The sequence below is a fragment of the Dendronephthya gigantea genome, unplaced genomic scaffold, assembly GCF_004324835.1.
Source record: "Dendronephthya gigantea isolate DGI-Jeju-01 unplaced genomic scaffold, DenGig_1.0 000225F, whole genome shotgun sequence".
NCBI classification, from domain to species: domain Eukaryota; kingdom Metazoa; phylum Cnidaria; class Anthozoa; order Malacalcyonacea; family Nephtheidae; genus Dendronephthya; species Dendronephthya gigantea.
The window spans coordinates 170,263-187,244 of NW_021163235.1; the positions used below are offsets into that span (position 1 = coordinate 170,263).

A 16,982-nucleotide genomic window follows, 5' to 3' on the forward strand; every position below is an offset into this window, starting at 1 on the left:
AAGGGAGAGTTGTAAAAGATTTGCAGGTAGCATCCGGGGGAAATATTTATAAAAATAGAACTGATTTTATAAAAATAGAACCACTTTAAAGAGGAAATTGTCCTCAGTAGATACATGCTTTTTTAGATCGATATGTTGCCAATTCGCTATGATATTCACTTTAAAATACATGCGATTTATTATTATTCAATATTACACGTGTATCAAAGCGACCTATCTATAAAATATTGCCCAAAATGCAAACTAAAACGGGTTACAGTGATTTATAGTTCACATATTCAGGACTATTTTGATATCTTTAGCGTCAAAATCGAGCCTTTAGAGGATTTTTGCCGATTTTTTTATATAAACATACCTGATGATATGAATTATCGCATCACCGGCAATACTATTTCACAATAATAAAAATATCAAAAAAAATTTCGGCAAAACACGTTGGTCATATTCGGCAAATTTTCTCCCGGTAAAGAGGGCTCAGTTTTTCAGCGGTCTTCGCATAAAAAATTAAAAGCTTTTCGTTTTACGCCTTGCTCTCAATTTTATGTAAGTTGTCCGCTGACAATATGAGCCTGCACGAGTGGGAGAAACTTAGCTAAGTTGGACCAGCGTGAAAAACCCCGAAAAACTGACCTCTTGGGCCAATTTTATGTCAGGAATCAGGAATCGATTTCTGGGTTCAAATTTACTTTAGGTTGATGGCGTCATGGAGTTTTGTCACCTTCTCCATGCGCATGACAACATTCCGAGCACGAAGTAAGCTCGCGCTTAGCAACGATTATCGCTTAGAACATATAAAACGCTATTTCTCCGACTCTTTTGCACATCCTGCCACATAAATTACTCAAAATTATAAAACAATGATAATATGTAAAATTCAGACATTTTAAAGACAAAGTATGTGGTTGCTATTGGTGAGTAATTTGAGATAACAAAGCAACCTATTTTTTTACTCATGTTTTGACTTATCACTTTTGGTTTGAATATACTATTTAAATCGTCTTTTCAACCTCTATCGTTTGGTGGTATTCCGGAGTCTTCAGCGGCCAAATAAATTGCATTTATTTCTCTGATGATGCCTATGGCTCTTAATTATATAAATCGACCTCTATTTCCCCATAAGAACAAACTAAGGCGTTAACTATTCCACGTGAACTCGTCATTGCGTATATTTCATTGGTAGCCTATTGACAGTATTGCCTTAAATCAAAGAAAAGCGCCTGACATGCATGAAGATGTCTGTTCGACAAAATACAATGTCTAGAACAATATCAATGACATTGATAATGACGTGTCTAACAAACTTTTTTCTTATAGTATGGTCTTCTAATAAATAATTCTTCAATCTCAGCTTCAATCTTAGAAACCCTGAACTTAATTTTGATAAACCAGATAAAACTTAATAATAGTGGACTCAAAACGTCTAAAGAATTGTGTTACGTAATCATTGTTGCTAATTGATCACAAAACCTAACATTCTCATCTTCTCTAGCTGATTATGTCATCTTTCCTTTATACCAGACCTAACAGCCGTAAATATATATGCAGTAACTTGGAACATCTAAACAAACAGATCTTGTAGTTTTCAAATTTATATCTTGAACGGCTTTCCGGTCAATGCTCGGTTTTCCGTTATTCGCAAACTAAAAACAAGTGCCAACTGAAAATTAATTTAGCGCGGAACACAACACCATAGAAGGACACGCTCAAAATATGTTTCTAAAAATATCAGGATTTAAACGCAGCTGTAACACGTACACTGTATGCAAAGCGGAAGTAGAATGTTAATTTTGTTCGAAATTTCTAGACATGCCTGATACAGACGGATCTAGCCCGTTTAGGGGTAGTCAAACTAGTCACGCGACTAAGGTAAAAATTGCACAGATATAATAATTCAGAAAATTTCCAAGTACTCCAGTTTATTCCATACAGCGTCAGAAGTCCGCATATTAATTATGGTCTCCAGTAAGTCCAGTTATATATCTCATGCATCGCTTGAGCCAGCGTACAGATTAGTAAAAAAGGGGACGACTCCCTGAATTTTGACTAATCTGAGGCACATTCAAGCCATTTGATTGGTCAATTCGCATTTTGATTTAAGTTTGCGGGGTGTTGACTAAATTGCGTAATATTCTTGCGTTTTGATTGGCTGTCTAAAGAAAATTTCTGGCTTCTGATTGGCTTGATGCGTTTGACTAGTTCGCTGCGTGGGGTAATCTAGTCAACTTAAGTCAATCGGAATATTAATCGCCCATACGATTTGATATTGCCAGTCTACAAGTACCAAACTGTCAGGTCTGCGATTCGATTCTCAAAAGGCAGATCTTTCGAAGGAAATTCACGCGGAAAATGCGAAATCAGTCGAAGAGGTTCTTACCGCTATTTACGACACAAACAACATGGTCGAGAAATTTCCCTTCTTGCCTTCTTGGTAAGAAGTGCATGTACTGCATTAAGGTAAATAATTCTGTTGATTTTCATATAAGCTGTATATTACAATAATAATGAATGACATATGACCAGACAAGATTAAAAACTAACGATTAAAACTTGTCTATGTTATAATAAAAGGATATTCTATTTCGTTGGCTATATTCGTAGATATGTCATTTTTATGATATTTGGACTTTGTACTCTCACACTATGGACTTTGGATCTTTCCTTAAATCTTTACAAAACACAGCGTTTTTGTATCCAAATACCAAAATTTCAAAAAACATCATCTAAACAGTAAACTAGTTGTAAAGAGATCGAAAACTTCACTTGACTAAAACATGTTGTTCTCCTAAGACTATTCTATTATTTCAGGATGTAAATTTTTCACCATACAATATTTATATTCAATATGGTTCAGTTACCGCAAGTATTTATGTCAAAAAACTAGACCTCTTTATATACACAATAGTGTACCTACAAGCTAAACTACTTGATAATAATGAACTCAATATGTGTTGTGGCACTATAAGTGTTGAGTCAGGTTTGCAATTGTATTCATTTATATTATGTCATTTTGAGCTGATTTCATATTATCTGTAGTATGTATTACGATAATTTTCTTTTAAAAATAAAATGCACACCCCCTTCCTCCCCCACGAATCGTTCCGAAAAAATAATCGGGAGAAATGTACCTGCGGTAGTCGGACCGAAAATTTTTGTCTAGGGTAAGAAAATTCTTAGATTCGCCCCTAAAGTGATACACTCTATATAGCCTGAACACAGCTATAGATCGATACACTCGCACTCTCAAACACACCAACTCTAACCTTCTTCTATTCCTTTATACATTAAATATAGAAAGCCATGCAGTGCTAAATAATGGTTTAAAAGTTAAACGTCTAAAGAACTCGCGTTCTTTTCGTAATTTCGCGTAGCGTAGTGTAAGCGACCTATATAGTTTCGGCTTGGTTATCTTTATTATTATTATTTTCCTCTCGTGTCGACCCCCAGCGTCGCTAGCTGCAGGCCATATCACCCTAATCGGGGACCTGCTCACAGGTAAGTTGCTACGTCACGGTTAACCAAGACACTCTCATTGGCTCCATTACACATTACACATACGCTCATTACACATTCAACTGCACACGCCGAGCACAGTAAGTCTACACTAAAAGATGTCGAGCGGTTTCGAAATGGGCTGTTCTGTGTCTCTCCCGCTTTCAAGTTTCATCATTTATGTTGAACATAAGTTGATTATTACAAAGTTGATTACCACAAATCTCGTATCGTGTTCTTCTATGTATCAATAAAGACCGTGATTCATGCGATGTGTTCATGTAAAAGAAAAACTTAATTCATAAGTTCGAAAATGCCAACACTTCTATAGTCAGTCAACAATACCTCAGACCACGTCATACTATAAAATTTCTGTATGAACGACGCGACCTTAACGCCTAGCAGGCGTCTTGTTTGTTAATAGTTCATGCCTGTCCATGTATTCTAAAAACTACTCACACTCAAACTCATTGAGTGGAATTAAGTTCTCAATCTTCTCGTAACGTTTCCACGATGATATTTTTAATCGAATAAGAGCTTGATTTTTAGTGTCATACCTTAAATCATTCCATTGACGAAGAAATAACTTGATCAGTTGATCAGTAATAACAGCAATAATTTCTAAGTTACACTTATTGATTGAGTGTGAGTGTGAGTGTGAGTGTGAGTGTGAGTGTGAGTGTGAGTGTGAGTGTGAGTGTGAGTGTGAGTGTGAGTGTGAGTGTGAGTGTGAGTGTGAGTGTGAGTGTGAGTGTGAGTGTGAGTGTGAGTGTGAGTGTGAGTGTGAGTGTGAGTGTGAGTGTGAGTGTGAGTGTGAGTGTGAGTGTGAGTGTGAGTGTGAGTGTGAGTGTGAGTGTGAGTGTGAGTGTGAGTGTGAGTGTGAGTGTGAGTGTGAGTGGGGCTTTTTGACGATGGTGTCACGTTATGACGTTCTATTCTAGCTGGTCTCTTTACATTTGTATACAGTATGATAGATAGCGAGAGCTTGGGAATAGTTTATTCTGGTTTGACGATGACTTTGGAATAAATCGAATTATCACTGTAAAATTTTGTCTTGTTGTCTATCGCTGATATCTTGAGTTATGACGATGTTATTCGTGTATTTTGTCAAATTGCTGCTGGTAATGGTTTTTTGATAACCGACTATAACCGACTTTTTGATGTGTATTTTCACAAAACAAAGTCGCCGACTGCAATTACTGATTGAATCTCAGTAAGAAGATATCATTTGACGTTTAGATAGATAGTACTTACAGACATTACAGCTGATGGGTGAACCAGCTCCAGTGACACTGTGAAGCCAGGAACAACACTCACGGTATTCGATCTAAACTCGTCTAAAATCTATTGGCATAAAAATCTTTGGCCTTGAAGACTGACTTGGTCTAATTTAATTTGGACTATAGAGATATTTTTGTTATTCATGCGAATAATGTATCATATCTATAACTGCTCTGCATGATGTCTTAGAAATCTAAATTCCAAATCTAAATTGCAAAATAACTGAGCACAAAATGTTTTGTACTCGCAATATAATTCTGCCAAAGTTTTTCGATACCGTGTTACATGTAAATATTTATGTTCTCGCCCGAGAACGTCGGTATACATGCATCAATGTTGCTCTTAAAAAGTCCATAGTGTCTGGATTGTTCATGTATCGTCATTCACACTCACTCAAGCATTGCCTTCCCAGAATAGCATCAGAATCGAAACAAATTATTTCTGTATAACCTTCATGTAAAATTTCATTCATTTCATTTTTCACTTTTTCATCACATAATGACATGCAGTTTAGTGAATTTATTTCACCGCAATCGGTTTATTTTATTTCACCCTGGCTCAATTAATGCCATATGCCAAATCATATAATTACCATCAACATTCTATAAATTCATGCATATATGATAACAAATATAAGTTTCACGCAAATACCATGTTTAATGTGGCAACAAAAAGACATTTAAGTTGTCAGTCGATCATTCCAATTGAATGGCCTATACCTACCACCGACGGTATATCAATATATACGTGGAATGTTTCAAAATTTCAGTTGTTGATATAATTTAATTACCATAATTTTTTATTGTTGAGGGAAGAGTGTTTTGAATCTTTTGTGCTTATAGAAATTTCTTATCAAAATAAAAGGCCATTTAAATTTTATTTATTCCAGGATAAAAGCATGATTAACGATGAAGAATATCTTCATTGATAAAATACCCAGTAGCTTTAAAAGAATTGGGGGTTATATGATGACATATTCCATATTCCATATTTCAAGGTTACAGTAGCTATACTTTGAATTTTTGTTCTAAATTCAATGTGGGTGTCAAATTGAAATATCGTTTTGTTTTGTATATCATATTGAAATATCGCCACGTCCACGTCGTTTTTAATGATTTTATTTACCACTTTTGGGAAATCGTTGTGGAATGAACATACCTTCACCCGTATAGTGATTGTTCATAAGATTTTATTAGAGGAGACAGCTGGGAGCTATCGCGCGATCGATGTTTGTTGAACGTGAACGAAAGTTCGCTTCCGGGGTTAATAAGTGCATGGATAAGAGATGTTTGAAGGGGACCTTAATAACGCATGCACCGCAGTTGCTCCTTTGACGAAGCTTGGTAACTAATAAATGAGAAATGAACATTCGATTGGACTTATATTTTATTAAAGTTAATAAATTACATGACGTTTTAAAGTTTTTAACGATATATGAATGTAACTATGACCTATCACAGACAAGTACAACCCATAGTATTTTTTAAAAATATAAAATGAAATCATGTGAGTCAAATATTAAAACAATAATAAAAGATTTAAAGATCATCACAGCACAGAAACAGTTGGTGAAATAGGAACGACTCGTAGTTTATAATCTTTGAAGTTGTACAAGTAGGTGTCTATATTTTGCTTATTCAGTGTTTGCTGTAAGAATGCATTGTTATTTTGACAAGTACTAGCTTGGTATGTCGTTTGACAAGGAGCTAACCGACCGTTTAAGGCTTTACATCATCGCTTAAACTTTAAAAAGAGTTCTCAAAAGTGTACTTCAAAGTGTACTTCATCACTTTGCAGCTTATATAGTCGCTAAAATCATTGAATAAAATAAATAATCGAAAAACAACATTCGACGTTTAGTGCTTGTATGGTTATTATAATTATTTGTGCTGTTTTGATGTTTTGAAGGTTTAGCTATAGAAAAGTTTAACACTCACTTAAACTGCAACGTAATGCAGCAGGCAAACAGGTGATTTCTGTTCACCTTTACGACTGTCTTTGTTTCCGAAAAATTTGCACGAGTTATTTCATAATATTAGCGTAGAAAGTTAGGTCTGGGTAGCGCACGAAATATTTTGCTTCGTTTAAAATGGCGAGGGGTTGCTGCATGCATGTATTTCTAGTATAGTATTGTTGAGATGGCGACCCCTATTGTGTACGGTAGTGTCGGGCTCTATACCCGTTTGCCTGCTTTCCTCTGACCTGCCTGCAGGCACGGAATGTTAGGTTACACAGGCTAGGGTCCCTTGGAGGAAGATGGCCCGGCGATTATGAAACAGGCTAAAATACCTGTATTCAGTATGCAGCGCTGTGGCTATATTTACGATGCATGTTCAGTTGGCTACCACTCTGAAAAGCTAGATTGACACAACATTTTGTATGTAGTGTTGACGGAAGGTGACAGCTGATGGGTGCCGTGATTTGGAGATTCAGCTGTGTCAGTCCAACTTAAAAAGATGAATAATCAAGTGACCTTATGAGCAGTTAAACTCAGTTTATTGATTAAATCATCCCAAAGAATAATACACATTGACGTAATCCGTGCTCAAAATGAAATTCAAACGAACAATATAATAATAGAATAAACAAACAAACTTCACTAAAACTTCATTCAGCAAGCAATCTATGAGAGCCATCTTTTTTGATATTTATTTTCGCGCGCTTTGTGTTCGCATTGTTGGCGTTCTATGGCAAGGCACAAGGACACGATCTAGTCCAATAACTGTGTTTTGTGGATTCAATTTCGAAATAATATTTAATTCAATAAGAATGTCAACAGTTAAAGTTACGTATTGAACACCGAATATTGGGAATTTTGCGAAGCTTTCCGACAAACCGATCAGGAACGAGAATACACATGAAAAAAGTGTTTAATGAATGATAAATATGTTCAATGAATGATACATTTCGTGTGCAGATATATATAGTATGTACATGTGTTCTAAACATTATACCATCGTGCAGCAACAGTACTAACATGATTATTTTTTTATCCCTATGAACTACACAGGACACAGCGACCCTGTTGTATAGAGTGCAATAAATGATGAGTTTTTATCGATTATTCGTTCTTAGTGTGCATGCCACCCGCTTCCCGTGCTATCTAGCCGGGAACAATGTAAATTGCTATAGGTACTTAGACAATTGAACTATATGTGGACATTCATACCACAATCACCGAGGCAGGGTTTGACTGAGAAATTTAGTGCTTCCAAACTGGATTTTAAATTTGCGCAGTGATAAACTTTTTTATACTTATTGCTTAAATAGGCGAATGGTTTCTTTTTGCCATCTTCACATATTTTATACACCAAAGCCCCTGAATCACCTCTTGTTGCGAAGGCCGTTTCATCTTTCGCTTTTCTTATTCTGTAAAAGCCGTTGTTCATGCCATTGCGTAATGGCATTCCTTCAATTGAAAACAGCTTTCCTCTTGTATCCTTTGTCACTGAGCCAAATTTCCCAACATCAACTCCGCCTTTTTCTTTTACTTCCTTTGCAAACATTTCCTCGACTTCCTCTTCACTGAGCAAAGTTTCCCAAAAGTTGTTTTCTTTAAGAAACTCGACCACATCGTTGCAATTTAAATTTTGATCAAGTTTAATGAGGCCTATATCGTGTTTATCGTTGTATAATCCACGAGCGTAAGTACCAAGGTTTTGAATTCCGACTTCAGATGTATACTTATAACTGATGCCAGTACATTCCGGTGAGCCATTATCACAGTCTTCCTTCAAATCCTCGTGCATTTCGAACAAGTGTCCCCATAATTCTCCACCGAAGCACACATGATAGCAGGTGATTGCGTAGTGTTTTGATATGTCCTCTCCCTCAACACCAAGAATGCCTATTGTTCCAAACCGACCATCTAGAAGTACATCTGATTCAAGCTCATGCCCTGTTCTTGGTCCATTAAGAAAACAAGATTCACTGTCATCGTCTTGTTCTTGGATGAAATCAACAAAGCAGTAAATGTTATCACCAAATATTTCTTTCAGATCGTCCATCGACGGCTCTTCGTTTTGGGCAGCAGTGATGTATATTTTCCATGTCTTATCTTTTTCGATATCAAAAGCCACATAGAAATCTTGTATCCAGGGTAAACTAAGGAACATGGAAAGGACACTTCATTTGTGGTAAATCAGATACTATAAATTCGACGTGAATTAAAATATCTCTATTCCTTTTTTCATGACTCTATTACCTCGACAAACTATCCTTGTATTCCTTCTTCAATTTAGGTCGTTTGTCTGCAAAAATATTTCTTTCAAACCACTCAGTCTTCGGGACTATAAAATTCATAACGTTCAAACCATTAATCAACTATATTATAGGCATAAGAAGTGTTAAAGTTAGATTGGCACGAGTAAAACATTGCCCGAAATGCAGGCCGGTAAGCGGTGAGGTGTGTTCGCTCATGCAGTTCAGTTTTCAGCTTATTATTTTGATCAGTGTCGCTTAATTAGAGAAAAGAATATGACAATTGTTTTTATGTTATAAAACAGATGTAGTCCGATTGTAAAAAAAACATATACTTTTATCGTTATTCCAAAACTGGTAGTTAATTTAGTGAATGATATTTACACTTTTCATAAGTGATGAATGGGAGGATTTCATCGCCAAATAGTTCCAGGATGTCGGCGATACAAGGAACTTTGTTAAAATTTAGGACAATTTTTATGCGACGTTTATCACACTCTTCATTTGCGTCGATAACTTTAAAACTTTCCACCCATTTAAGCCTATTAAACGAGAAATATTTATTGTGAAAATTCGGAAACAATTAAAACCTGTCCAATCTTCCATTCAGCCTTGATATAATATTCTAACCAAAGAGGATGCATATTTTTGAAGTGGCATTGAAAAGCAGTAGAAAAATGTTGTTTGAACAATATTTGTGTTATTTTTATCATGACTTGGTCTCCGCCCTGATTAGTTAGTTACCTTGACAATCCATCTGCGAATATCTTTTTCAGTTTAAAATTTTCATCCAATATAGTACTTTCAAACCAATCGGCTTTCGAGGCTATAAAATTTATAAAGTAAGTATCTATTGTACTTAAATTTGTAAACCGCGGGCCTAATTAACGACACATACCCTTCTTGTACGTTATGAAGGGAAGGACTTCTTCGCCGAATAGTTCCACAAGATCATGGGTACAAGGTACTTTGGCGAATTTTAGGGCAATTTCTAAGCAATGTTTACTCCCTTTCCGGTCTGCTTTGATGATTTTAAAACTTTTCACCCATCCGAGCCTAAACAATAATCTTTTATCATGAGAAAGTACAACAAACGCCTAGCTAAATCTGACCAATTGTATTAATCCACTGGGTTAATAGCATTATCAAAGAGCATACGAGAAGTATTACTTTGAGTTGTCTGTTACAATATGAATTTCTCGCAATATGAATTTGTTGAAGAAATGATTTACAAACTGAAAAGTTAATAAGTGCGTATAAATGAACCGTCATGTATGTGAGGCTCTTAGTGAACTCTTCCAATTGATAATATAAGAATTGAGTATTCGATATATAAAAAAACACGAGAGTCAATATCATAAGAATTTAATGAGTCAAAACCAAACTGAGACTTTGTGGAGTAAAACACTTCTGCTCATTTGATTCCAGGCAAAGCTCGGCGCGGTCTTCACTTTCATTTCGTTGTTCTTTGATTTAGACTTCAGTGAATCGGTTACCTTAACAATCCATTGGCGTATTCCCTTTTTATTTCAAAATTTTTATCCAGTATATTTGTTTCAAACCACCCAATCTTCGAGGCTATAAATCAAGTTCATAATGTTAAGGTGTAAGTAAAGCTGTCGTACAACATACACAGGTTAGTGAGAACAGTTTATGTGTTGTAAGTCTTGTAATTTTGGCTAACAAGAATTGTTTACAAGAATAATTCAAAGTAAGAAATTTACCTTTCTTATAGGTAATGCAAGGGAGGATGTCCTCGCCAAGGAGTTCCACGATGTCTTCGTTACAAGGCACTTCACCGTATTTGCAGACAATTTCTAAATTATAGTCATTACCTTCCTCGTATGCATCGACAATGCTGAAGCTTTGCACCCATTTAAACCTTAATTAAAAATCACTATTTCAGGTGGTAAAGGAGGTTTAGGCAACAAACTCCTACATGTATTCACTTCACAGTGGATCTCAAAAACTTATAGCTATATCCCTTTTTCTACATATCGTAATTTTTCGTTCGTTAGAAATTTCATAAAAAAATTGTTAGATAAATTGATACATTTTTAAATTCCAAGTACCTGGCATCACGGTGCTATATTTATTATAAATTTAAAAATATTTAGAACCTAAATTTATGCATAAAAGGAGTGTTTGAATATATTCAAGGTAATGTCCAATCCAGTATAGGATCGTCAGAAAGACCTGCAAATCTGTATGGGGCGTTAATACTATTCGAGGAATACAACAGCGCTATTACATAGAACTAAATTCATTAGTTCTCTAATCTTCTGAAAATGTGCATGAGAATATAGATTTACCTCGCCATTTTTTCTTTATACTCTTTCTTCATCTCACCATTTTCGTGAAATGCACCCATATCAAACCACTTGTAAAATGCATTATTTCTTTCTTCGAAACCTGGAAATAACAAGTATATTCTAGGGATGAATAATAAATTCTTTTTTTAGAATAACTAAAAGAAATAACTTACATCCAATTCGGTTTTATAAAATTATAATGGTAACATTCCTCATAAAATTTGTTCTTCGTTGTTATACAACTAGTAAAGGTGACCACTAAATTCAAATAAGGTAGCCACGTGATTTGAAGATGATCTTAGTAAATTGGTTCCCCTTGATTAAATGCGGGGGTGTGGGGCTAAGAATATAGTAGTTACGTACAAAAAACCATCAGCTCCATCAGCTTCCACCAAAAAAAAATATTATTGATCTTTACCTGAGTCAACAGAATGTGTTTCATCTTCATCTGAAACTATCGGAGTTGATTCTTTTATGCCCGAATTCAGCGTGGAAGATAACATCGCTAGTTGGCTGTCTTCTATAACGTGATCAACTTTGACATCAGCAGATATGTGATCTTTATTATCAACCAATTTAACCGTGCCATCGTAGCTGCCAAATTCTTCTCTAGATTGAGCCCTACCATCAATATCGAATGTATTGTCATCATCTCCACCGGTGATCTTCATCACCGCTTCACAATCAGCCAAAGTAAATGTGCGACTCAGCGGTTTGTCGTACTCGAAAATATGAGGGTGGATTGGCTTTACCCAACATTTTTTGAAACGGTCGTACTTTTTTACGTCACACCAAATACCAGGAGCGCGCATTACTTGAAATCTAACTTTAATATTGGTAGCATTAGTTGGTAACAGAAATGAACTTTCACTATCTTCAATCTCATAATGTTTTGTTTCGCCGTTCTCTTGAAAATCAACAAGCATCTTGGAAAGCCAAAGTCCTTCAGAAATATACTTTAGTTGATGCTTCACTGGACCTGTGAAGTCGTCACTATTTGTCGTTTCGTCCACCAACGTCTTGTATCTTGGTAGACCACAATCAAACATCTCTCTAAAATATTCTCCTGTGATTTTTGTTACTTTTTCAAAATACAAGTTTCCATCCAAAGTGTACGTGCAACTCACTGGTTTGTCGTACTTGAAAATATGAGGCTTGGTTGGTTTTACCCAACATTTTTTGAAATGGTCGTACTTTTTCACATCACACCAAACACCAGGAGTACGCATGACCTGAAATTTAACTTTGATATTTGTAGCATTGTTTGGAATCAGAATCGAACTTCCACTACCATAACCCTCGTGATGTTTCTCTTCACCGTCCTCTTCGTAATCAACAAGCATCTTGGAAAACCAAGCTCCTTCAGAAATATACGTCATTCTTTGTCCCGCCAGTTGCGTACACTCATTATAATTTGTTTCTTCTTTTTCATAAGGTGGGGTTCTTTTCGTGAAGTCACGTTTCACATTTGTTTCTACTGGCATCGGCATATAAACCTGTAGAGTTTTATCTGATTTATCTGAGTTGCCTTTTGCATTTTCCCCACAATCGTCTTGTTTTATTTCTCTATTGGATTTTTGAAATTTATCACTCACATCATTACTGTCTCGAGTACTCTCTTCATTATCACTGGTCGTCGTGATTCCATCTTTACCAACCGTTTCTTTCGCATTCCTTGCCGCTGATTTTGTACTATTAGCATAGTTTTTCGTTTCATCACACGTTTCCTCAGATATATCATGAAATGCTTCATTGGATTTAGCTTCCATCCCTGTTATATCTTCTCCGTCTTCGATTATTTTTGGAACTTCATTATCCATCATCGTGAAATGATTTTCAACCGCAATTGCCGCTAGTCTTGCACTATTTTTTATATCGTCCTCTACGGAGTTATTTTCGACATCATCATCGAGATGTTCAATAAGGTTGGCAAAAGTTTCCACTGCTATTTTTGTAACGACTTCAAAACGATTATGTGTGCTAGAGGAAATTACTCTCTCAAATGCTGCTGCTACGTCTTTTGCTGAAACCAGCTTTTCGATCATGTTTTCTGTCAGCCCTCCTCGTAGCCCCGCAATTCCTCCTAATAATGCATCAGTTAAGACATGTAAAAGAAATTCTTCCCAGGTTATTTTCTGCCCATCTGCAAGGACTGCGTCTAGATTATTTGCAACGGAATTGGTAAAGCCGCGAAAAACATTCCTAGTCATCGTTATCGCAATTTGCCGTTCAAGAGAAAGTTTAGCATCTTTCAATGCAAGCTTTGCTTCTCCATCCAATAACTTAGTAATCTCAGCAACTCCTGCCCCCATTGCTGCTCCACCATCAGCACCGATCATTAAACTAATAAAGTATTTTTTAAAAGCCTTAGCTTTGTCTATCAATTCTCGTGATCTACTTGAAATCCCGCATCTAAAAGTTGCTCCGGCTATTATCCCAAGAACAACGGGTCCAGACATGCCTGCTGTTACGAATGTTAAACCAATCCCCGCCGTTACCAGGACACTCGAGAGAATCAATAATCCCATTCTCTTTCGATACTGTTTCTTCTGTTCATCGCTGTAACATTCTGGCTTAAATACTTCCCCCCATCGCGCTTGCGAGCACCAACCTTTGTCATAATCTGCGACGTTATTATACGCGGCTCGGGCTTCGGGATCTTTGAGGATATCGTAGGCATTGATGATCTTTTGACAAATAGCTTTATCGCCATTCCCAGGATTCCTGTCAGGATGCCAACGCCGAAGTTGAGAATAATAAGCCTTCTTTATAATCTCGTTCTGTTCTTCGATGGATTTCTTGCGAACTTCTTTCATATTGAGGCCCAGAATTTCGTACAAGTTCTTCATTCCAGACGCTGAAACTTCTTCTTTCATATAATTTCGACGTAAACAAATTTGTTTTTCCTTCGGGAATTCTTCATCCTTTACTTGTATGTCATCATCACCACTGACTCGAAGCAATATATCCTTTTCCCACATGATTGGACCCCAAATAGTAATATTCTTTTTTTCAGGGGGTGCTGTGAGTTCAAATCGAAAAGTTGTTTTTCTGTGAAACAAGAAGCTTTCACCTCCATTTACAATGAAACTGAGCGATAAAAAAGGACTTTTACTCCAATTTTGGAGTATATACAAAGTGACGGCATGAGGTGACTTGTTGTCAACCAGGATCATCTTCAAATGTTCGCCCTATAATTTTAAAATTACATATATGAGTGTTAAATATTATTCACCGCGCATTGCTGTCGCGATAAAACTTATGAAAATGTAATAAAATATTTCATAGAAACAGGATGTGGTATCTTATGTAAGTATGATTTGGAAATCGAACAATACTTTTCTCACTCACTCAATACTTTTTATCACCTAAGATACACTGTCATTTTGTAGGTTTTGATCCATTTTACAAAATACAATGTTCGCGCAAATAGTTTTATAAATTGAAAATAAAAATATGTGCTATATATATGCGTTCAAACTATGACTGCCATACCTCGGCCATAGCATAGAATCAACTAAAACCTTTGATATCTTGAAGATTGGATGTCTTTTAACTTATTTAGTACTTCTTTTTCCACGGAAATGTTAATCTAAATATTGAATAAAAAAGTAAAAAGGAATAAATACAGGCATATTAGTGAAATAGGCAGCCCGGTTCTTGATGACATTTTGAACTATACTTTTGCTTGATCGTAAATTGTGTATAATTACTGCGCTGTACATTACGCTGGACGTCGATAATAATAGTCATCATAGCTGGAATGGTGAAAAGAGGAATGACAGAAATAAGCCATATAGCCTATAGCTATGAAATCACTTTCTACCACTATTTTTCGGCCATAAATTTAAACAAACGCTTTGTTTACATTCTGAACCTATATAAATTTCCGGGAAAACAAGATACATAGTGTGTATAGGTTACACAATATTGCTTTGGTATGCATTTTGAAGGAGCTTTTTGCGTTCAGAAAATTTCGTAACATTAGAAATTTGAAACCATGTGGGCCTCACATGAGCAGAAACGATGCTTAAAAAATGGCCATGACTTCTGAAAGGATATAGCTACGTCCGCATATAATATATTTTCCTGTTGATAAAACTACAGGATTTTTATTTTTATGCACTCGACCTTGAGTGAAACATGTCGAAACCTTCAACACTGCTTTAAAAGACGGAAATCATGAGATCAGATTACCTGCGTCAGGTGCAGCAATATCCGTCACGATAACTCAAAAAGTAATAAAGCTAACTTCATAGAATTTTCATGGTTGACTTTAAAGACAGTTGGCTGGCAGGTGAACTTTTGCAATCTGTTGAGTCTAAGTAAAATAGCGACTGATTATTTCAGATAGATCGCAGAAGTTTTATATTTATAGCCTGTAAAAGTTTTTATTTATTTGAGGTTAAGCTCCGAGGCAAAAATATAAAACAATTACATCGTTATAGCGTTAAAACCTAGTTTGATTTTCAATGTTTGTTTCAATGTTTGACAACTCCCTTCCCTGCTCTGCAGTCATAGCTGCTTGCATGCATGTAATAAAGGTATGATAGAAATATTTTGAAATAGAATTGAATATTCCTCAGAGTTGAAGACTAACTTGGAGACCTGAGTAGCGGTTCACAAATCGACCTTAAACTGACAAAGCTTTCCTGGGAAATGTGAATTTCTGTGAAGAAATATATTTTATATAGCTATAGCCTATACTTATCGTTCTCAAATTCCAAATGAACAAAATTAATTTAATTTTGGAAAATACGAATTTATTCAATTCATTTCCTCGATCAATTAACTTTCATGCAAATGTGGTTTAGCGACTGTTCGGTGACAAACTTCTCCGGCGAAGTTATTGTATATTATGTAAAGCCACACATTATATGCAAAGATATTTGATTCAATTCTTAGCTATGAAAATTTGGTAGGTATTTGGTGGATATAATTTTAAATCCGGACAATTCGCATCCGTTAAAATGATTATTCCTAACAATTACGAGAAAATATAGAAACCAGGCTCAAACAAAATTGAAAATTCACGTAACTTAAAGGAATATAATTACCATTTATAAAAATCAAAACTATATACAAATTAATTATTATAGTATAACACTTATAGTACGCGCGTGCTGATTGGTTGAGAAGTGTGTTTCTAAAACTGTATAGAAACACGGGAATTTTCCCGCCGAACTTGACAAGCAAAGTAATGTAATGAGAATTTGTAATTGAATCGAATTATAATATTTGTACAAAATCTGTTTATCGAGTTATCCTGAGCGGGCGCGGAACGCCTTCAAGGGTACTAATTCCGCTCGAAGATTAGAGATTACACCCGGAATCCGGGAGGACATAGCGGAATCCAAAGTTGTCCAAATTCTATGTCATGGACGGTCGACGTTTGGTCGTTTTGTAAGTTATGCGCATGCACGCGCAAGTAACGACTGGTAATCAAGACTAAGACAGAAGTTTGTATTTTAATGAGAACGTCAGCAATTTAACTGTTATTTCGTAAACCTTTTTGTAAAAGCCTTTCATGAACTTTGTGCAAAATAAAACGAGAGAAACAAGATGTATGAAGCATGACAGTTAGCAAAGATGAACATGGATACAGTCAAGACAAAGCCGTGTAAGAGAAATAATTCATAATCTGCAAGCTTATAACTGTTTTCAAAGAGTACGCGTTTAATTTGTTTACCGTGGGACACA

General features: G+C 35.8%; 1 protein-coding gene across 1 annotated transcript; it reads right to left on the bottom strand.

Annotated features, from left to right (window-relative positions):
* Positions 1-10,462: 10,462 nt before the first annotated feature.
* On the bottom strand, positions 10,463-15,554 carry LOC114540234. Its single transcript, XM_028560510.1, has 6 exons — positions 15,480-15,554; positions 14,778-14,874; positions 11,701-14,473; positions 11,283-11,382; positions 10,695-10,852; positions 10,463-10,548 (listed from the first exon to the last, which is right to left on the bottom strand). Exons 2-6 carry the CDS (start codon positions 14,784-14,786, stop codon positions 10,463-10,465), a joined length of 3,126 nt encoding a protein of 1,041 aa, XP_028416311.1. The 5' UTR covers positions 14,787-14,874; positions 15,480-15,554.
* Positions 15,555-16,982: the final 1,428 nt, after the last annotated feature.

What these genes read in the sequence shown, in the direction of transcription:
- LOC114540234 (XM_028560510.1), bottom strand. An exon ending in AACACATTCTGTTGACTCAG is followed by an intron (nt 11,383 to 11,700) that starts GTAAAGATCAAT and finishes TGTTATTTCCAG; the next exon opens with GTTTCGAAGAAAGAAATAAT. An exon ending in TTGCATTACCTATAAGAAAG is followed by an intron (nt 10,549 to 10,694) that starts GTAAATTTCTTA and finishes CTTGATTTATAG; the next exon opens with CCTCGAAGATTGGGTGGTTT.